General features: G+C 45.8%; 1 protein-coding gene across 3 annotated transcripts in view; it reads left to right on the forward strand.

Moving 5' to 3' along the window:
• PLEKHG4 (pleckstrin homology and RhoGEF domain containing G4) overlaps positions 1-21,617 on the forward strand; it is a 90,504-nt gene that overhangs the window by 10,184 nt on the left and 58,703 nt on the right. For all 3 annotated transcript variants that reach the window (XM_058845660.1, XM_058845661.1, XM_058845662.1), the window contains exons 2-5: positions 4,239-4,436; positions 10,172-12,290; positions 17,405-17,620; positions 21,336-21,459. In XM_058845660.1, the coding sequence (XP_058701643.1) occupies positions 4,239-4,436; positions 10,172-12,290; positions 17,405-17,620; positions 21,336-21,459 (2,657 nt within the window). The remainder of the gene's footprint in view (positions 1-4,238; positions 4,437-10,171; positions 12,291-17,404; positions 17,621-21,335; positions 21,460-21,617) is intronic.

A 21,617-nucleotide genomic window follows, 5' to 3' on the forward strand; every position in this document is an offset into this window, starting at 1 on the left:
ACAGTCTTTATTGTTCTATTTGTCACAGCATCCGTGGCTCCTGTGATATGCCGGGGAGAGAGGGCAGCCCACCAACCCTCTGTTCAGACCAAAGCCCTCTGGCAGTTGTGAAGTCCTCCTGGGTTCTCACTGCTCCCTATGCCTCCTGGCTGGGACCATGCTAGGTTGTTCCTGCCACATGGCTCAGGCCATGGAGTCGAGCCCATCCCACCCCAAAGTAGTGCTTTTCCTCTTCTCTCCCTGTGCTCCAGGCCCTGCACCGGCAGCCGGCTCACAGCTGAGCAGCAGTGAAAGCCAGTTTGGCCGGACATGACCTTAACCTGGGCTTTATTTAGTACCTTGATTTATAGAAGAGTTATTTTAAAAGCATGTTTCTCTTTTGGGAGGTGTGGTGGAGTGGTGGCAGTGAGCTGGAGTTTACAGGTCCTCCTGTGCTATTGACAAAGAATCATTTGAAGCCCAAGAGTCCTTTTGCTTGCAGAGATGCTCTCTGGGCTTGCTTGGAAAGTGTTCCTGTTAGTGTTTGTGCCCAGCAGCTGAAAAGGCACACGTCCAGGACATTTCTTGTGAGAGGGATGTGGCAATGGTGTTGGAAGCAGGGAAGTTTGAAATGTGCAGTCCCTGAAGGAGGTTGTTTTTTTTCAGCAGACTCCTGTGCCAGGCTCTGCCAGCTCTTGGGGACCACTGTAGGCTGGTTGTAGTGGAAATGTGCTGGGGCAGGAGTGCCCCTTCCATGGATCCTTGTTAGGTTTAGCTTGTTCTCCTTCTCTCCATGTGCTGTTCACTTATCCTGGGTCAAAAAAGTTTCTCCTCATGCCTGCTGGGGGTTACATTGCCTGTTTGAGATAAGGGATGGAACCTCTGGAAGTTGCCCAGAGATTTTAGAGTCTCCTTCTCTGTAGATACTCAATAACTGTTTGGAGTAACATGCTCTAGGGGACCCTGCAGGGGTCTAGGGGGCTCCTAGAATGGTCTAGGGCACTCTGGAGCAGGGAAGTTGGACTATACAACCTCCAGAGGTTCCTTCCAATTTCACTCATTCTGTGATTCCATGATGTAGGTAAGATGGGCTCTTCAGGTTTATCAGACTCAGGACCACAGGGCACCATCCCTTTCTCTGGTTTGTATGAGCTCACTGTGCCTGCAAACCCTGTCTCCTCCAAGTGCATGGCAGCTGGCCCTGCTGGCAGGCTGGATGTGTGAGGCTGCCCATCTGTGCTCTGGCATTCCACAGCAGAACCATGAGGCCTCTTGCAGTCCTGGCTGAGGTGCTTTCCTCCAGCAACTCTGCAGTATAAGTTAATTAGTGCAAATAAGCAGCCCCATCTGTAGGATTGTGAGCTGGGTTAATGAGTTGCTTATTGAAGGAGGATCTGTTGCTGTTGGAAGCTCCAATCTCTGGCATGTTGTACCCTCTGTATTTTCAGAATTTCAGTGCTTCTGAGGCACTGCCATGTTTCACCCTCCATCCAGGCAGGAGCTATTCCTGGGTGATCCTGGGTGGGAGCACTGAAGAGCGGTGTCACCTCCACATTCATCTGCGGCACATGGAGGCTGCCGTGTTCTGTAGCCTCCCAAGGATGCTGGTGCTACAGTCCCCTGCAGCACAGTGGGATGTGGGAATCTACTTCCTGTTTGGGGCTTTTCCTGCAGAATTAGCAGAAATTGGTGCAAACATCTCTTTCTACCAAAAGGTAGTGGTCAAAACCTTCTCTATATCCCTTAGAAACCTACACAGCTATCATGGCTTTGTGGTATAATCTAGCCAGAGGGGGATAAAGCTTCTGTGCTTGGGGAGTGCAGTTAGCACTGTACTCTGCAATGGCTACAGGCTATGGTTATTCTGTATTTTACTAAAGGAAGGATAATGTACGACCTGGTTTATTTTAACCATATAAAGGATTTTTGATTTGATGCCAATGTTAATAATTGTTTTGTGAAGGCTAAGGCAGCAGGAATGGTGTGAGAACCTTAGAGCGACACTGACTCATGTGCAAATATTTTGACTTCTTTGTTTTATTTGCAACAGTGTACTTAACAAATTTATTTTGGGGAGGGATTGATATCTGAAAGAATTTTGCTCAAGCAGGGCATGGGGACAGAAGACGGTACAGAACTGACCCCAGCTGGTTTCCACTGATATTTTGAACTGGCGGGCTGTGGAGGGACAGAGGGAGATTGTTGTCAAATGCTGCCAGCAGCAATGCTACTGTGATAGTGGTGGGAGAGCACCTGTGTGAAGGCCAGTTCTGTCTGACAAGGTCACAGGCACTTGCTGGGACATGTTGGTGTCAACAGAGGTTATTATTTTTCTGAGTGGAAAGTAAATTGTTTAAAACAGCCTTCTCTTCCTATTTAGGATTTGGGTTAAATGCTCATCGCTAGAATGTAGCACTTGGAAGTGTGAACATAGGGCTCCTGCTTTTGGAATTCTCGGGTTAAGAATACTGGATTAAGAATTCCAACTCAGGATAATCTATGATTCTATGCGTATGAAAAATAACTCCTTATCCTCTGTTTATCTGGTTGCATTGGCCTTGAGTATTGCAGGAGGCACTGGTCTCTCAGAAAGGTGTGAACACTTTAGGAGCCTGCTGCCATCTAGCCTTGTTTGTTGCTGACATGAGGAGAAACAGCAGAAAAGGTAAGGAAGCAGTACTGTCCCACAGGCAGTGTGTGGTTTGCCTGTCACCGGAGTTCTGCCAGCTTGTTGCAGACAGGGATTGTGCAGGCATCATCTGGGCATCCTCACCTCTCCCAAGCAGTCCCACAGGCTGTCCTGCAAGGTGGCTTTGCATCAGAGCAGGGAGTTTATATTGTGCTTAAACACCCAACCCTCTAAAGGAGAAACTTGGAGATCGTTAAGCTGCGAGAGATGGGAAGGCTTGCGTGAGGAGCATCATCTCTGCTGGGCTTCAGGTCAGTTCAGGCTTGCTCTGAGACTGTTGAACTTTCTCAGGCCAGTGGAAGCATCTGCAGTGATGTGCTGCCATGGAGTGCAAGCAGTGAAACCATTTGTTTCCTCCTGATCCTGTTGTTCTACTGTTCCCTGGTTGTGGTGTAAGCTGTTGTGGCACTGCTTTGTTTAACTTTCTCTCCCAGTCTTGCTCCAGTGAGACTGAAGTGTATTTTCAGGCATGTCCATGCAGTTGTTCCTGTTCTACAGGAGGCTGTAGGGCTTCTGGGCCAGCAGCTGAAGTGCTTTTCTTGTTTCTAGTCAAAGGAGGTGTATTTATATCAGATGAGGATCTGGCCAGACACCTGAGTAAACTTTCATTTGGTTTTGTAGCAAAACTTACTCTCACTGGCTGTCAGTTAGCCCAAGGGATCCCCTCTAAAATAGAAAAGGAGGGATCCTGATCCTCTCTCCAGATATGTACAGCTTTATATTTTTTTTTATTGTTACTTTTTGGCAAGCTCTCTTGATTTACACCCATGCAATAACTCAGAATTTGGCCTCCAGCACTGGAATTGGTCCTGACATTATGGGCAGGCTCTGGCTGGCAGGTTCTCCCAAATGAAGGTGGATGCAGGCAAGCCATTGCCTCTGATCCCCCTGAACAGACATCCTAGGTATCAATGGGTGTGCTCAGGGACCATAGGCATCCCTGTTCACATGCATTGTGTGAATCCTGGTGTGAGGCATCTCGCACTGCAGAAAATTCCTGGCTCCTGGAGGAGAGCCTTTCATGAGAGGCAAACAGCTTTGAGTAATGAGGAGTCGCAGCGGTGAATGGCTTTCCACAGAACCAAACAGCTCAGACACCTTATCCCATGCTGGGACTCCAGAGCGCAGGAGGCTGCGGAGCTTCATTCAGCCCATTGCAATTCCCCTTAGCCCACCAAGGGGTGTTCCTTGGTGCACCGACAAAACGCGGGGTGCACCAATGAAACACGGGGCTGATGATGCGCCCACCCCATGATTGTCTCGCTCGCACACGCTCACGTGCTGCGGTGTGGTCCAACAGCCGCCCCACCCCGCGCAGGCAGGAGAAGGACTTGCTGCGTAAGCAAAAGCTGGGAATTCTCACCGCTGTGCGCAGCACTCTGCGAGCGCTCCACTCCCGTTTGGGGAGAGCTTTTTTGTGTTTACCTGCAATTTGCTGGTGCCAAAAGAAGCTAGAAAGGACAGCACTTGGCTCCTTTGATCTTCGTTCCTCCTGCATTTGGAGATGGCTGCACTCCTGGGCGTTGGACAGATCGTGCTCTGGTACCACTAACACTTTCTCTCTCGGCAGGACTCGGAATCACTGGACGGCTGCATTCAGAGTACGTTATCAGCACTCTACCCTCCATTTGAGGCCACCGCAGCCACTGTTCTGTGCCAAGTTTTTGATGTGGTGGAGAAGACGTACCGTGGGGATGGACTGCACTACCTCATAGACTTCCTGATTCCAGCCAAGCACATCCTGCAGTGCATTCAGCAGGATGCCTGTGTGAGTACATCATGCTCTCTAAGGCCTGTGAAGGCTTTCTTGGAGAGTTTTCTTTCTGCTCTCGTATGCAAAACGGCTGGCAAAAAGCACTCGAGTATGTATGGCAGCCTAGGTGGGAGGGCAGGCAGACAATTAGGAAACAGTTGAGAAACTGTTGTTGAAGCTTAACCCTTCAGAGATCAGGTGTGGAGCACAAACACCAAGGGCTTAAGGGAAGAGGTTTAGCGAGATGTTTGCTAGATGTGGCTGACTGGGGTGGCCTCTGACCCCAGGTGTTCTCTGGCCCTGTGGATGAAGCTGTTGGGCTCCCACCACTGGCAGGATGATGTGTGGGGTGAAATGCTGCCAGTCGGTGTTTTTCTCAGAACTTCAGCTCTCCTTTGATGGTTGCTGAAACAGTCACAAGGCTCAGTAGCCCCGAGGAGTCACGTTACATTTACTGCCAGAACGAGTCCAAGATTAATGTGCTTTACTGTTGGGAGTCTAAAATGTTAGAAACGATGAGTCAAACACCTCCATCAAAAAACTTGGCTCCAAGTCTGCAAGATGAAAAAAACCCAGCCAGCCCAAACAACCTAAAATGTGGGTTTGTTCTAATCTTTTTGTCTCTGAATGCAAAGGGGGGCATGTGGCCAGGCTTTCAATTCAAGTCCTCAAGGTAGAGGGTGAGGAATTTCTAGGAGGAGGAAAAACACGGAATAGAGGCTGAAATACTCATTTGTTTGAAGGAAGTGAAATACTGGGGGGACAGACCCATCACATAAAATGGAACCATATGAGCTAGGCATCTCGAAAGTGTGTTTTGGTGCAGTGTTTGTTGTCCCATATTGTCACCAGCCTCCAGCTTGGTGCCAACCATCTTCGTGAGTCGAGGAGGATCCAAACTGGATGACCTTGCTGCTCTCTCCCACCCTGAACACTGTTATAGATGTTATTCCACCAGTATCTGTAATTGGAGCTTCTAATTCTATGGTGCATCGTGTGTTTTTCCCCTTTAAAGAAACAAAAGGCTTTTCGTTTGTACAAACTAGTAATTATTTCAAGACGTTTCACAGCTTTCCCCAAAACACCGCCCTCGCTCAAGGAGCCAAGGTAGCAATTTCCCCACTCCTCGAGATTCCGGCAGCTTCCGAGCGGCCAGCGGTGCCTTGGGCAGGTGAGGCGGTGAAGGGAAGGGAGGGAAAGCAGCAGTGAGGTGGGCCCGCAGTGCTGCTGTCGCAGAGGGGAGGCGTTCGGAGCAGGGGCTGAGGAACCGGCAGGAACGAGCGCGCACCCAGCGCGGCCCGCGCCGCCCTCGGGCCGCCACGGCCGGGACACGGGCAGGGCGGGCCTCCGCCGCGCGGCAGCCAATGGGAGGACAGCGGGGGCTACGGCAGCCAATAGCAGCGCGGGACAGCCTTGACAGGCAGGGTGGCTGCGGTTGGGCTGTTGAAGGGCCGTTGGAGCACGAGGCGCAGGAGTGCTCGGCCGTGAGGCGGGAGAGGTGTGAGGGCAATGGGCGCTGGGCGCCCGCAGGAGGGAGAGAGGTGAGGGCAGTGGGAGTTCGGGGTACTGATGAGGGGAGTATGAGGGCAGTGGGCACTGGAGGAGCTCGGGATGCTGGTGGGCCACCAAGCTGACTTGGAGCATGGGCTCAGGTGACATGGAGGTGTGGGGGTGTCTGAAGTGTCCTGTGGATGGGGGAAACCTGCACGGTGGGGCTGCCCTACTTGTGTAGCACAGTCTGGGGAGGTGATGCAAAGACACGAGTTGTGCTTGGAGGCCTGCGTGGCACTGCCTGGCCTGCCCTGTAGCTACATGTGGGGTTGGTTGGACAGGCACCTTTAGGGAGGGCTGCACAGGGCTTAGCATTAGGTACTGGAGGCTTTTGGTGAAGTGTGAAATGCTTGGGAGAGTGGTCAGCAAGATCCTTTTTTACTTGATTGTGACCCTTTCTGTCCGTGACTTACGATTTTTTACTTCCAGAGTGGTAATACCCTCTTTAGAGTTGTGCCAGGCTATTCCATATTTTATTTAAAAATCTGCTTGTTTGATCTTTTAAATTTATTGTTATTTATGAAATTTATTTAATTTGCTGTGATCTCTTCTTCCCCAAACCTCCACTGTATGCCCCTTCATCTTTACAGTGTGAAATCACAGAGGATTTAGTAAGAGGTTTCTTACTAATTGCTTTTTGAAAGTCTTGCCTGCCTTTTAGAGAATATAAACAAAGGCAATACTTCCTCCTTAGTTTGTAGTTCAGCTGCTCCGTGTGAGCGTTTCCTAAACACACTAGAGGGAAAAGAATTAACTCCTGTCCGAATGACTACTGTAGAAAGTCTTGCGAGTGCTAGATCTTTCGTCAGCCTCTGCAGTGACAAAAGTGTAAATGGCTTCATGAAGTATTAGACAAGTTAATGGCCTTCAGCTGGGTGTATTAAAATCATCAGCCTGTGTGTGATTCCTCGGGGACTGGTAGGGGTGTTCCAAGGGGGTCTGTCTCTGCTTAGCACAAAGTTAAAAAGCAGATTTTGCCTCTGGCTTTGAGATGACATCCTGAGCTAAATGGTCTGTTCCAGCTTAACCATCCCTGTAGCTCTAGAAGATTCAACCTTTGTGCCATTTTTGTCATTGGTACCCAGCTCTTTGCTCAGAGGCAGCTTTATTCCTGGCTGCAGCCACTGGGTGTAGGGGGTGTTCCTGGCACTCCTCTGATGAGCCTGGTTTGGCTCAGTAGTGTTTGGACATGAGAAAACCAAATCCTTGAGCCTCAAAATGAGATGTTAAAGGGACCGTAATAAGCCTCTTCACATACTACTCCCTTTGAAGGTGCATTTTGGAGCAGGAGCAGTATGAGGATACTCCACTTCTAAAGTTCTAAAGCTCTGTAATGTTTAGGCTATTGTGGGAATTGCATTCCTGCTCTGGATGGTACTCTGACTCTTGATGCAGTTTAGACTGTGGCTTTATAGGGCTTTTCAGGAACTTCAATGCATTTTGGTTTTGCTGATTTTATTGCTGAGTTTTCTCTTTATGAGTCAGTAGGCAGTAAGCATCTAAGTAGTGAGGCTGAGTTTTTGAATTTCTTAATGTATGAATGGCCCTTCATTGGGTTCGTCTGCATCCAAGTTTTAACAGAATCTCTATGTCAGGCATGTGCTGATGGAATTCAGCTTTATGCTTATGCTGCTGCTGATTGCGTCTTTCACTTTTCAGTCCTATAAACTATAATAGTTTGGGAATTGATCTTTGTCTGCCTCTTCTTCCCCTGAAAGATCCTCGGTACAGACCCTTGACCTTACTAAACTTACTAGGAGATATTCTAATGGGAGAGGAGGGGTTGGTGTGGTGCAATGGCACAGTCTCTTCTGGAAAACTGCAAATTGCTCTAGTTTAAAACTTATGTACAAAATACTTGATTTGGGCACTTTTGTAGGAGCCACAAACTTCGTTGACTGAGGTGCTATGTGAGTCTTGAACTTGATATAGAAGTCCATGAAGTACCTGTAGCCTAAGACCTGCTGGAGCCAGAAGCAGCTTGTGCGAAGTGCTGCAAGGGGTGGTCTTGATTTGCCAAGTTTAACTGTATTGTGGATGAAAGGAACTTACTGATAGTGGCATCTGTGTCTTGCAGATCAGAAAGCCTGAGAACATCAGACTGCACAACTGATCTGTGCCTTTGAGGGAAGTAGAAACAACTGTGTTAGCTTGTAGGGTTTTTGGTTCTAACTTATTAGAAAGAGGAAAGAAGGGGAGGTGGGTCTGCTCTGAGTCAAGGTTAGAATAGAAAGGTAATACTAATATGATCCTTCAAGTAAATGAAAACTAAAGTAAGATTCAGTTTTGTTGTATTACAGTGTTTAAGTACATCAGTAGGGCAGTAGCAGTAAGTGAACAGAAGTAAAACTATTGTGACTGAACTTGACTATTTCAAAGAAATAGGACTGGCAAGTCTCCATCCTGGAATATGGAAGAAGTTACGATATAATGCCAAATGTCTGGTAACAGGGATTTTATTGAATCTGTTAAGTCAGGGCTAGTAACCAAATACAGAAAACAAGCTGAGCCTACAACATCGTGCACTGAGCAAGGACTGAATTAACTGACCCATGAAAAACTGAATAACGTTTTCATGTGGTTTGCTCCATGGCAGGTAGTGTCACACCAGCCTTTTTAATAAACCAGCTCTCTCTAGAGAGATAAGTTTTATTGTTTAATCTCTGCCATAAAGGATTTATTAGGTAGTCATATGGAAGATTAATTACTGTGTCAAAGGGATTGAGGTTTATGCAAGAATTGCAAGATGGCTACAAGCTGGTGAAAGGGAGGGAGGATATTTGTAATGCGGGGAAAACAGAGTTGGAGGCAGGAGTGGTGAAACACTCAGTGCTTCTCATCCATGACCGTGGCATGAAGAGTAAGAGTATGTATGGCACGTTTGTGGTGAAACCAGCCTGGGATGCACAAACAATCACCTGGAAGAGGAGGGTGATAAATGCATTGCACAAGATGAGCTCTAAAACTTTGTACTTAAATCTTTGTAACGGTCAACTCCGAGGGCAAGCACGTGCCTCCACAAAGTGGCAGGCAGAGCTTCTGTTGTGAACTGGAGTTCATCAGTTTGAAAAGAAAAACAAGTGGGTGACTGTGTTACTGTAGGGGCATGACTGGAAGGCAGGTGGGGTCTTAGCATTAGGAGATGCTTCTAGGACATTTGTGAAGTGCTGGTGCCATTATAGACAGTGTTTTGCAATGCTTTGCACAACAAACAAATGGTTTTTAAGAAAAGGAGATGGGCATTACAAAGGAGATACTTCAGGCACACCAAAGAGATGATGAAGGTAGACTTGCTAAAGTCATATGAAATGAGTTAATAAGTCTAAGCAGTGGGAACACATCCAGAGAGGACAGGGTTGAGGAGAAGGAATTACTGAATCTGAAGGATGATTTGGTTTTCCAAACCTGTGAGCAACTTTGCTTCAGGTACAGGGAGAGGTAGAAATCTGGTGGGGATGAAGTTAAAAGTTGATGAACATACAAAAAGAAATTGCTTTATGCCAGTACCTGTTGTTTCAAGGAACCAAACCAGGAAGTTCTTTTCAGTTCTCTGGTTTCTCTGCTGTATGGCAAAATATTTGAATTACTTGAATCTGAAGCCTTGTCATACAGAAAAAGATGAAATGAACTGTGGAATTGATGGCTTATATCATGGCTTAATTTAAATCTTACCCAAATAGAATCAAGTTCAAAGCACTGAAATGATTTTTTGAAGCTGTGATAAAGCTGTAAATAATTGAGTCAAGGCAGTTAAGCCATAAAACTTCAGTTCTTTTAATTGGGTAGGATTTGTCTGAGGCATGGCCTGAGTGCTGCTATGTTTTGGGAATGAGGAAATTGCTGGTATGTTAAGTGTGGTTCCTTGCTCATGGCACTTGCTGCCTTCTTTCTCTGTGGCTCTGCTGTGCTTCCCTCATTTGCTGCTTCCTATCTCCTGTTTTGTCTTTGCAGTGTCTTCTTCCCTTCACTGGGAGGTTGCAGCCTCCCAGCGTAACTTTTGCCCACTGTTCTGCATAGGTGGTTTGTGTTGGTAGCTTTTCTTATTTCTGCTTTTTAAAGGGAAGACCTTAGTGTGAAAACTTGCCTACACCAGTAACCAAAGACCCTAAATTCATTTGTTTTCATGATCCCTCTTATTGAAAACCTTGAGCTGAGGTCATTTTTGCTGGTGCTGAAAACACTTTCTCTTGTCTCCATAGGCTCCGTACTGTGGATTGCTGTTTCGTCACGCGGGCTGGCCGCTGTGTATTCAAGAGAAGATTGTAATCCAGCTAGCTCCCATTGACTGGCGAATCTTGAAGCCTGGTGATTTCTACCTGCAGGTGGTCCCCTCTCTGAAGAAGCCTCCACGAATTGTATTGAAATGTTTGGCAAAAGATAAGCATAATGTAGAAGAAGTGGTGATTCCAGAAGTTTCATATACCTCTATTTTTACGCTGGAATGGTTGAGTACGTTCAATGGAGAGCGGATGGGCATAGCACTGGAAAATTGTTTACTAACCACTGATGACAAAATATTTCGTGTCCCCTGGGACAAAGTGGTTAATCCTGAATTTATAAATAAACCAAAAATAATTGAAAACAATATCATCTCTCCAGAAATAACAGAGGAACGTTCAATTTCGTGCCTCCCCACGGACCATACTGAGTGCAGTTCACCAGACCTGAGGTCTCAGTATCTGCAGGAACTAAGCCCAAATCGAGACAACCCTGTCATTAGCAGCACAGCTCCGCAGTTAAATGAAGCTCTGGTCAATGGTGTCTGTACAAGTCCTGTGACTCAAGAGAACTTGACAAGTGACCTCGAAGGGGAGTACGTTGAGCTGGCAGAAGTTTCACTGCCCAGGTTTGGGCCACAAACAGGATCTGTAACCCAGTCACTGGCATTAAGTTATCTAACTCAGCCCCGGGCACGAGTGAATGAGTCTCAAGCCAAGCACAGATTTATTGTCATACAAGACAGCAACTACTCCAAGAACTTAATTCAGTCAGCACTTATGCAGAAGGAGCACTGCCAAATGGACACTCTGAGCACTTCTACTGAAGTTCTCAAAAATGTTACTCCATTGGAAGGCAACAAAGTGATGGCACATGGAGAACTGTCTCCAGAATGTCAGCTGATACCGGCTGACCCTGGAAGTATGGGTGATATCTTTCCTGTGGCTGAGTCTCCCACTTGCTGCACAGAAGATTCAGCTGCAGAGCAGGAGGCTCACAGTGGACACTCGCTGGATTGGCAGTATGCACTGTGCAGCTACAGTGATGTGTGTGCTGGAGATGCTGTCAGCTGCAAAGCACAAGTGCCTGGTGCCCCTGGAAATATGGAGCAAGAAAGTGATGGATCTGGTGAAAATGCTGACGTTGAAACATTAGAGCAGAGCCCAGAAGTGATTCTAGATGCTACTGCTGCTAAAGAGGAAGTGATGCTGGGAGTACATACAGAACCACTGACTAAGGGTCCAAAGGAGGATCCACTGATGGATGCTTCTCCTGTATCTGTCCTAGGGCCTTTGGGACCATGTTGCACACTAAAGGAAAGTTCTGATGTCTCTTGCCAGGGTGTCAGTGGAAGTGTTGAGTCAGTGCAGATCACTACATTGCCTGAGAATTCAGATGTGGGTGGGGAAAGAGGCTCTTCTTCAGGGAACATGGCAGATGTAAGTGCTTGCTGCAGCAATAATGAAGCAAATACCAGTCCTCCGTTAAATCCTCCAGAAGAAAACCAAGGAAATGTAGATGAATTTGAGGTGGGAAGGAGAGACAGCCAAGAGGAAGTGAAAGAGTCTAAAGAAATGTTTACTGTAAATGGAAATCAGACTAGTCATAGTCAGTGTTCTGTGAAAGCTCCAGTGGATGGAACCTTGTCAGATGGCAAAGAGCAAGAGCATAAAAAGGCTGAAGAAGCTGTACTACTCCAAACTGCCCTGTCAGCAGAGGAGAATCGGATGGCAGAACAATTGAATAACGGTGACTTGTTGGCTCCCGATGCACAAGAAGACAGCTCAAGTCTGTTCAAAACCCAGAGGTCTGGAGGGAGGTTTGAGGAACCACAAAGACTGGAAAACAATGGCTGTGAAACTGAAGAGAACTCTGTGCGGAACTTGGAGTGTGTTGCAGTTCAGGACTTGCAGGGACAGGTGGAGAACCAGGAGAGTTCTTACAGGGAAAGGTTGAAGGCTGCAGCCTCAAAACCACTGGAATCCATTGAAGAGGAATTGGAGGGTGGACCACTGTCCTCAGGACCTGCTGAGGGGCATACAGAGCCTACCACTCTGCACTCCCAGCCAGAGGCAGCTTCTGGGGCATCATCTCCTAAAGGTACAGCCATTGGATATTTGTGTGGTTGCATTTGATAACATGGATTGAGAGCAAAGTCCTCAAGGAGTACTGCTTGAATACTACTTATCAGGCAGGATTTGATAAATACATCTGGGAGGCTTTGGGTTAGCACAAAATACTGGGAAATTACTAAATTGTCATTTTTTTTGTGGCATGAAATTAGGTTTCTCTTCACAGGTGGGTTTATTGTGGTATTTTGTTTAATAATTCTTTGCAAATTTACATTGATACAGGACAAAGTTCCATTGGAAGAAGCTTTTAATTTCAGTTAATCTGACTGCTGGTGACCTCCTGCTACATTCATGATCTGCAGAATGTGTGAGGAGAGACTTGTCTAACTGTACAAGTCTTTCCTAGTTGAAAACTGGCTTTAGGAAGATGGCTGTGGCAAGAGGAAGCAGCAGTGGATGCCACATTAAAATACCAGCTCTGTAACATGACCTGAAGATCAACAAATGTATGTGCTGATAATGATTTAGGCAGCAAACTGCAGAGCTGAGGGATTCCCCCCTCTTCCCTGCCTTCCCCTCCGGCATGCTTTCTTCAGCTTGATTATGTTTCAAGTAGGAGCTGTTTAACTTGAGTGGGAGACCACAGAAATTAGGCATTTAACTTCAACTCAGATGAAATGTTCAAGCAAGTATTACCCAGATTTCTTGATGCTTGTGTTCCTAAGCTGTATCTGTGCTACTTCAGGAGGAATTGAGAGGGCAATCCAGGTGTCTGCCTTTTGCACCAGACTGTAGGCAGGCAGTGTGTAACCACATGGGCCCGGTGTGGGCTTTGCCCAGCTCTGCTGAGTCTGGAAAGCTGCAGCTCAGAATGCAGATCACACAGGGGAGCGGGTGTGCGGCGGGGGCGGGTGGAACATGCCATTCCAGTTCAACAGCTCTCATTCCCTGAGACCCCTGGCTAGGAAAATTACCCAGCTTGAAATGTTGGAGTGAAGACTCTTGAAAGGGTTGACGTACAGACCCATGTTGCTAAAGCGTGTTTGACCCTCTGGGGCAGCAGATCCAGAGCTGCTTGTCTTGGGATGTGCTGCTGCTGTAATGCTTGTCCTGGTCCCAAATTATGTGGCCAAGAGCTGCACCATTTGACTGCACACATACCTGCTTCTCAAGTGTCCAAAAGTCACACTTTACCTGATGTCTTAGTGACCTCCTAATGGAGCTAAATTAGTGTCCATTGATTAAAATAAGATTTCATTAGCATTTGTATCAAACTAATTTAATTCCATAGTTAGGCAAGTCCAGGGTTGCCAGGCATTTCTGATACTTTTGAAGTGACAAGCATTTCTCTTCTGTGAAATGGAGGGGTCAGCTCAAAAGTTTCTATTTCTGCAGTACACATCTCTCTGAGCATCTATCACCATAAGCAGAATAAAACCACAACAACTCCTTCTGCCTGTCTGTGAGTCTTGGGGGATATATGTCAGGAAACCATGCTGTGAGTATCCATTCCCCTGGCCAAGCTGGACCTGGCTTGACTTCATGCTTGCTGAGGACCAGGCCTTGGAACACCCTGTCTGTGTTTAGTGCTGGGTGGACACCTTGTTAATGAGTCCAGTGGCTGCTTGTTCAGTGTTCCCATCTCTTCTGTCTAAAATCAGCCAGGTCCAGCTCATTCAAACTTGTTCTCACTGGTCCAAAGAATAAATCCTCACCACTGCTGGAGATTTCAGCAGTGATGGACCCTTCTGGGGTACACATGGAATTTGCTTGTAATGAAAGACAATACAAATGATTCTGGGGATCTGGCTGAAATAAGTGACATTCATGGCTCAAGTCTGCTGATGTTAAACTTGGGCATTGCAGTTTAAGAAAAAAGAAAGCCTTGTTATCTCAAGGTTTGTAAAGCAAAAGAAACAACCTAAATTGCCAGGAAAACCACCTGAACTAACCAAATAAACTTTATGGCAAAGGGCAGCTCAAGTATCTGTTAATGCTGGCAGTATTTCTTAAACACTATAGCTGGCACTATAAAAAGCTTAATCTATTCAATTACATTTGATTGCTTTGAGATCCAAACAAGCCATCCTCTTATCTGGCCCCATTAAACCCTCAGAGATGTACTTATAAGATAATTCGGAGATAAAATTACAAAGCAAAGCAAATGTCCTACAAATGGCCTCTACTTTTCCAGTGAGGCAGTTCTGTAGGTTAAATTCTGTGTCTTGCTGAGGTCATTTTGCTACTATGATTGGAAACTGTGGGACTCTTGCCTAAGCTATAAATAACAGCAAATCTTAAGCTTTACTGGGTCAATTTAGCTCTGAAGTTCACACCTCAGCAGCAGTGGGCAGAGGCACAATTTGCTCTGTGTGAGGTGGAGGAGCTTGCTTGTTACAGCAGATATTGTAGATTATGTCAAAATACTTGTTCAGAACTGGGGCATCTGAGTTTGCTGTGTCTGCAGGTTTTTTTTCTTGTCACTTAATTCTCTCCCTTTCCTTCCATTCTCAGTGAGCTTATTTTGTGCACAAATAGAGTCTAATTTAGAAAGACTTAGATATAAATAGAAAAAAGCCTGAAGTCAAATGTGAACTGTTTTGAGTTGGTGGCTTAAAATTTACACTGGTTTCATTCACAGATAATGTGGCTGCTGTTTTTTCCTAATGACTAACATCTAAATGAAAGTGGATTTTTAAACTTCACTGCTCTGGAAAGAATTCCTCTATTTTGTGGGTGGAAAGTATCTTGATATTCAAGAAATAGGCTGAAAAGCCACACTGGGGCATATTCAGCAGCACCTGTTAGGGCGTTCCGTTCCTGGTCCCGGTTATTACCTGATGTTAGCATAGGTGATACTGGTGCTGGGGCAGTTTGCAGGGAAAATGCTAATGTCTCTTTGAAATGCACACAAGCAAATCCTCTTCTACCACTTCCTTAACCTCGGGGAAAGGTGGAACCTGCAAACATGGCAAATTCAGATGTCCCTGTTCTCAATTTGCTTTTAGATGTAATCCTCCGCATTCTACAATTTCCGCTTTGGTGAGTGCCTCCACCCCAGATTGCAAATAACAAACAGTGTGCTTGGGCCTGTTTGGGAGAGCTGGCATCTGCAGGTCTGAGCTGGGCTTCAGAAGCTCGGGGAAGAGTTTTGTTTGGGCAAGACATGCATAGTGTGGAGGTTGCACAGCTTTAGTGAAGTTTCCCCAGGGCTGAAAAGCCCTGGTAGCTTGACTGTGTGTGGTGGGCTGAGCAAAATGCTTCTCTCCTACCTTTTGGTAGCTGCTACCTCATTCTTAAGAGATATCCAAGGCAGGACTGTCACATATATTTATGTATTTCTCTTGCCCTGGTGTGTAACCTATGTGGAACACAGCTATGTTCCATTTCTTGACCTCTTTAAATCTCACATTTTGGTCCTCTTTGCCAGGCCTTACAGCTCACTGATAGGTGATCCATGTTCTCCTAGAAAGTCTACCAGCTCTTAATGTGAAACCTGTGGGCACAACTTCCATGATTCTGTGATGTTCAAGATAGCCTTTCTGCAGGGGATCAGTGTCCCTCTGAAATGCTGGTTCAGGAAGATGTTCAGTGTTGTCTGAAGTGGATGAGCTCTTGCAGCACTGGGAAGTGGAGGCTGAGGCAGCCCTAGGAACAGAGTGGAGCTCTGGTAGAGCCCAGAACTGTGCAGAGCCCTGGAGCCATCACAGCAGTTTATGTGGCCAAATGCTGCAGATGCCAAGCTGGATCCCAGGGATGCTCCTCAACCAGGGGTGTTACCAGAGAGGAATGAGCAGCTATTCTATCATGCCCTCAGTGGTGCAGAGCCCAGGAGCTCCTCCTAGTTTCCCCCACTGTTGGATGGTTTGGTGCAGTGAGCCATGCTGCTCAGGGCACTTCTCTCATCCATTTTAGCAATTTTGAAAGCAGTTGGGGCTAAGCCTCAACCTGTAAATCTCCTTCACTGCTAAAACTTGTATTGAAAGCCACTTCAAGGACTGCTTTGTTCCTGGTCCTGCTCTTTAATGAAGTATTGGAATCTGTTAGTAAATAAACTGAGTCAAGTGTCAACATTGTTGATGCAGCAGGAAGGTAGGATGGTTGAAGTAAATTTTAAATAGCAATTAAAATGTTTGACTTCATAGCAAGCAAATAAATATTCCACTCTTATTTTCCTGAAGAAGGGTTGATATTTTTGTTGGTAGATACTGAAGTATCAGGATTTGTAGTGAAGTATAGCCTTTAATTTAGTGTAGCATTCTGCAAACACAGGAATAGCCTAGTTGTGTACTTAGGATGCTAAAGATCTATTATTGAAGATCTACTGTTACCTTCTAATTCTTGTGATGTTGGGAAATGGGGAATTATACTTCTTCCACAGTGGGTAGATACATTTTTTTATTCTTTCCAGATATTTTTACATGAAAATTGAAACTTGATAGAACTAGCCTTAGTTTCCATGTAATAGCCAAGGTAATTAATTTTAGAATTAACTGATTCTGATAACTTGTACTTAAAGCTGAGGTGTCACACAAAGGAAGCATTTTCTAAAGTTCTTGAGCAGGAGCTGGTTGGTGTAATCATCTTGTTCTTCAGGGTTTTTGAATAGGTTTTTGACTTTCACATGAAATGTTAATTAAAAAAGGCTGGACAAGGAGAACGATGTCTTTTTGGCTAATTCCAGCTGATTTGTCAGCCTCCAGTTGACTCATATTTTCAGGAACTATTCTGAAAGTGGTATTGCGGGAGTAATTCTGTCCTGATGGAGTAGCCCTCCCTGTCAGAGGCTGGTCTATCACTTCAGCATGCTCAGGCTGCTGGAGCTCAGCCAAGGACTTGCACTGTGCCAGACTTCCAGGCTGTGAGGAGACATGTACTGCTTGATAGGACTTTGACTAAAGTAATCCCAATCTGAATTGAGCTTTTATACTTTGCAAACTTCACAATAAATTGGTTTCTTATTTTAGAATTACAGTAGTATAAATGTTATAACCAGTTTTGGAATATGCATGCTGCTGGCTAAAGGGCTGGAGGAGCTGCAGAGTGCTGGGGCTGGGGGCACATCCCTCCCCAGTCTGGTACTTACCTGGGATCTTTTGGGTGAAACTCTGCTCAAGCTTCTGTTTGTTGCTTGTCTTACAGGGATGATTTCAGAAGAGACAGAAATGAGAAAGGAGGCAACTGGCACAGGTGTGGTGAAACCAGTGAGTAAAAGCAGTGCCCTGGAGGAAGCTTCACTACCTGTTACTCCCCCAACATCCCCAACTTCTGGAACTGCCTGGGGTGGTCAGTTTGCACCTACCATAGTCAAGGATGTGAACCCAGAAGTGCTCAGGAGTGGAGTTGCCTACCTGCCTGGTGAGTAGCTGAGCCAGAATGTGTCTTGGAAATGCAGTTTGTAGTATGGCAAGGGAGATGAGCCTCCTTTTGCAGTGCTGGAGATTGGAGCCAATTCTATTTCTTTCACCCCAAACCTCTTCAGAAGTTCCACTTCTTGAATCCTCTGAAGTTTCCGAATGGGCAGGACAGGAAGTAGAACTTCCATTAATGTTAATTTGCTCTCAGGAGCCTCAAAATGTTAACCAAGCATGTATGAGTCAGAAATGCCTAATCTATGGGCTCATACCAGGAGTTCAAAAAGAGCAAGAGTGAGGGTGCAGCTAATGATGGGCTGGTGGGCCTGACATCAGACCTGGTCAGAAGAATAGGAACTTGATTCACTTGGTAGATAATTAAAGGATAGGAACGTAGAAAATGCTCTTTGACAGTACTCTTGAAAACCAGTTTTATTCTTGGTAATTAGAAGTTTGGTTGATTAAATGTAGCCACGTAGATATAATCGATTTTTAGAAAACATTTGATTTCATGACACATAGTGTTGAAAGGAATAATGCAGTGAAGTGGATGAGCAATGTGTAGGGTGAACGATAGCGTAGCTAAATAGCAGATGACAAAACTAGCTATCAAGGGAGAACTTCCTAGAATTATTCTGCTGGAATTGGGTTGTAGGTCAAATGTTATTCAGTGTTTGTATCTGATAGAACAAGGAATATCAAATAGCTGCAGAAAAAAATTCTGCATGGGATGAATACTGGCAGAGGGGTGAACAAAGCTGAGGCTGTTGGACAGAGCAGCCAGAACTGCTTGGTGTACAGGCCCCACACAAGACGTCTTTGTGTTTAACCAAACATGAAGTAAAGCAGAGGAAGTAAGATCTACCTCTAGTGAGAAGCAGCATTTGGCAGCTCTGTGTAAGGAGCCCCTGTGGGCTTGTCCTTTCAGAGCCAGCAAGAGGGTTGTTTAGTGTGGGGCAGGAGGAGCTGCATTTGATCCGCTCGGGGGCCATGTACAAGTTGAAAATTGGGCAGAGCCCAACCTCAGAGGAGAGGTCAGTGCAATGTGGAGGAATTGGGAAGGAGAGCAGAAAGGCAGCACAGGCATCTCACAGGTGGTGCTGGGTTTGCAAGACCCGTTTTGACCTCAGATGTGTAACGGGGAGGAGATGACTAGACAGGTTAAGACACTGATTTTCCACATCTCTATACCTGTTGGTGATGCCTCTGAAGTAGTTTGGGCTGTATTTTAAAAGGAAATGGTAAATATTAGAGGTGGTGCAGAGAAAGGTGACAGCCCTTCCTTGTAACCAAACTGAGTGTCTTATGACAAGAGACTGGAAGGTTGTTTATATCATAGGATAATTGAGAAAGAGGTGAAATCACCTTTTTTGCTAGGAAGGAGAAGGGAGTTGAAACTTTGCCAGTTTCTGGAAGAAGGTGAAATAGAAAACCAAGGGCAGGGCAGAGTAATGGTACGTTCATACCTGTAACTTTGCATTAAGAGATGAATTGTTAAATTCCAAAGGAGGATTTTTAATCTTCTGGTCTGCTGATCAGCTTGGACATTTTTATGCTGTATATAACAGTCCAAAAAGTTACAGGATTAGAGAGGCTCTTTCAGAGAAGCTCTCAGTCCATGCTGTTGCAGGAGCCTGACCATGTTACCTCACACTCACTTTGTCACAGACTCCTATCATGGTGTACCATTGTTAAATGAGACAAAAGCATTTGAATATGTAATGAAGGGATATCTAATGCCCTTCGAATGCCCATAAGAAGCGAGGATTTGGTTTGATACTGCTTCCAAGAAAGTTTTTCTCTAAGGAAGGAATTGTGTTTCCTATAAAAGCACTATCAGATTTGATTGACCTCTCTGCCTTTTGGGATTTCAGTGGGCAATCCTCACACCTGAGGGAATGTGCTCACAACTCAGATGCTTTATGTTAGTCAGTGGTAATGATACAGTAATTACATTAGAAAGAATAACTTTTATAATGAATGGTGAATAAGAGTAATTAATAAACTAGTAGCTGATGGAGTTAGCCAAAACTTCCAGGATAGTTTCAGTTCTGGATTATGCCACTGTTGAAGAGTGATGCCCTGATGGCTCTGGTTGCTTTTTTGACATGGTCAGGCAATTCCCAGACTACTAGATGGAAGTTCAAGGTTTAATCAAATTCTGGTGATGCCCAACCTGCTTGATGGACAGATGTTGCTTCAGAGTTAAAAAACTATTAAGTACACAGTAATTGATGGCTTTGGGTTTTTACTTTATTCTGTGATGGTCCCCTTATCTTATGAAATGAATTATATTAATGAGCTTTTTCTAATTTCTTTCCATTTCTTTGATTATGCAGCATCCAGGCTACAGTATTTCAGGAGTATCCTGAATCACACTGATGATGAAAGATTTTTGTTAGCAGGAGAAAGCCTGTGTGACAGTTTTGGTCCCTGGGAGGGAGAAAGCCCTGCTTCAAAATGGTGTCCATCTGTGTCTGTGGCCCTTACCCGAGTCATGTCCTAGTGACATATTGAGATCACACTGGGGCAGCTTTTCATGCTTGAAGCTGTCCATCTGTGTCTGTTTTACCTGTCAACTCGCATGCTTGTCCCTGGGATGGGGGAGAGAGGTGGTCCAGGACAATATCTCCTGTGGTGGCAACAGAGTTAAGGAGAGAAAGAAACAGATTTTTCTTAGTCTCTGGTTTTGTCTTTTACTTGGGATTTCTGCCCCCCGCCCCCCCCCACCCCCCATCCTTCTTACACAGTTTGTATGACAGGAGATGACTCCTGTTCTGGTGAATTACTTTGCACAAAAGAGGTGTTGTCCCTCTTGTTCCCCAAATTACTTTATTCCCAGTTGCTTGAGCAGGCTCACTGCAGGTACTGCCTGATTTTGAGTCTCAGAGGCAGTTCTGGCTTTCCAAAGTGGAGTGTCCACCTGCTCTTTACCCTGATTTTGCATCTGGAGAGGAGGCTGGACATAATTCCAGAACTGGCACTGTTAGGTCCTTCTCTTCTTGTGATAAGCTGTGACTTTGGGCTTTTGGAAAATGGGTGGCAGAGAACTGGCTTCGTGTCCTTCCTGGCTAACTGAAGCAGAGGGATTTCTCCTTCTTCAGTGTATCTCAGCTCAGCTGGGTTGCCCATACTGTGCTAGATCTATTCCCTGGGAACTGAGCAAGCTCTGCACGTAATGAAAGCCTGGCACTGCCTCTGCCCTTGTCAGAGCTGTAGGCAGGCAGGAGTGTGCTCCTGGAATGTTCTCTCTGCAGCCTCTGAGGAGGAGGCTCCAGGGCTTTGTTTTGAGGAGCTGACTGGTTACATTCTGGGCTCAGCCTGCAGCATGTACCCAGTGCATGTTCTGCAGACCTGTCTGCATTCTCTCATCTGACAGCAATGTGAAGGTGAGATTCTGTAGCTTGAATTTATGAGGTTTTCTTGTGATTATTATTAGGCAACTTCAGTCATATTTATGAAGAATGACAGCAGCACAAATTTAACACTACCATGGGAGAAAGACAAACTGAGCTCATCTGCTTCACTCTGGGGCAGCATTTGGGTATTTTGGAAGCGTGTTTATAGCCTCCTACCATCTGCAACATACACTATATTGGGTTCTGTGGAGGACTTATAGGAAGGTGGTGGAGTCTTAGTGGGAAAATATGAGGCATACAGACCTGGAACCAGGTTCTGTTGAATTTTTTGTGTGATTTCCACCCCCCCTCTTTTTACAGGTACGAGAGACAAATCGGGACGTGCAGTGGCCATAATAACAACAAGGAACACAGCCTGGTTAAACCCCCACTGCAACACCACTGAGCTTGTACGCCTTCTTCTGTATTTGCACAGCATCCCAAGGTTTGTGATGCTCTTGGGCTGACAGGGCAGACAGCTGCTGCCCTGTCCACTTTGCCTTTCTGGGAGGTGGGAATTGAGGCAGGAATGGAAGGAGGTTGATTTTATTGGCCTATGAAATCGGTCCAGACAGTCCTGAAATTACACAGGTGGGAATCTCC

Source organism: Poecile atricapillus, chromosome 10 (assembly GCF_030490865.1).
Source record: "Poecile atricapillus isolate bPoeAtr1 chromosome 10, bPoeAtr1.hap1, whole genome shotgun sequence".
In the NCBI taxonomy this organism is placed as follows: Eukaryota; Metazoa; Chordata; class Aves; order Passeriformes; family Paridae; genus Poecile; species Poecile atricapillus.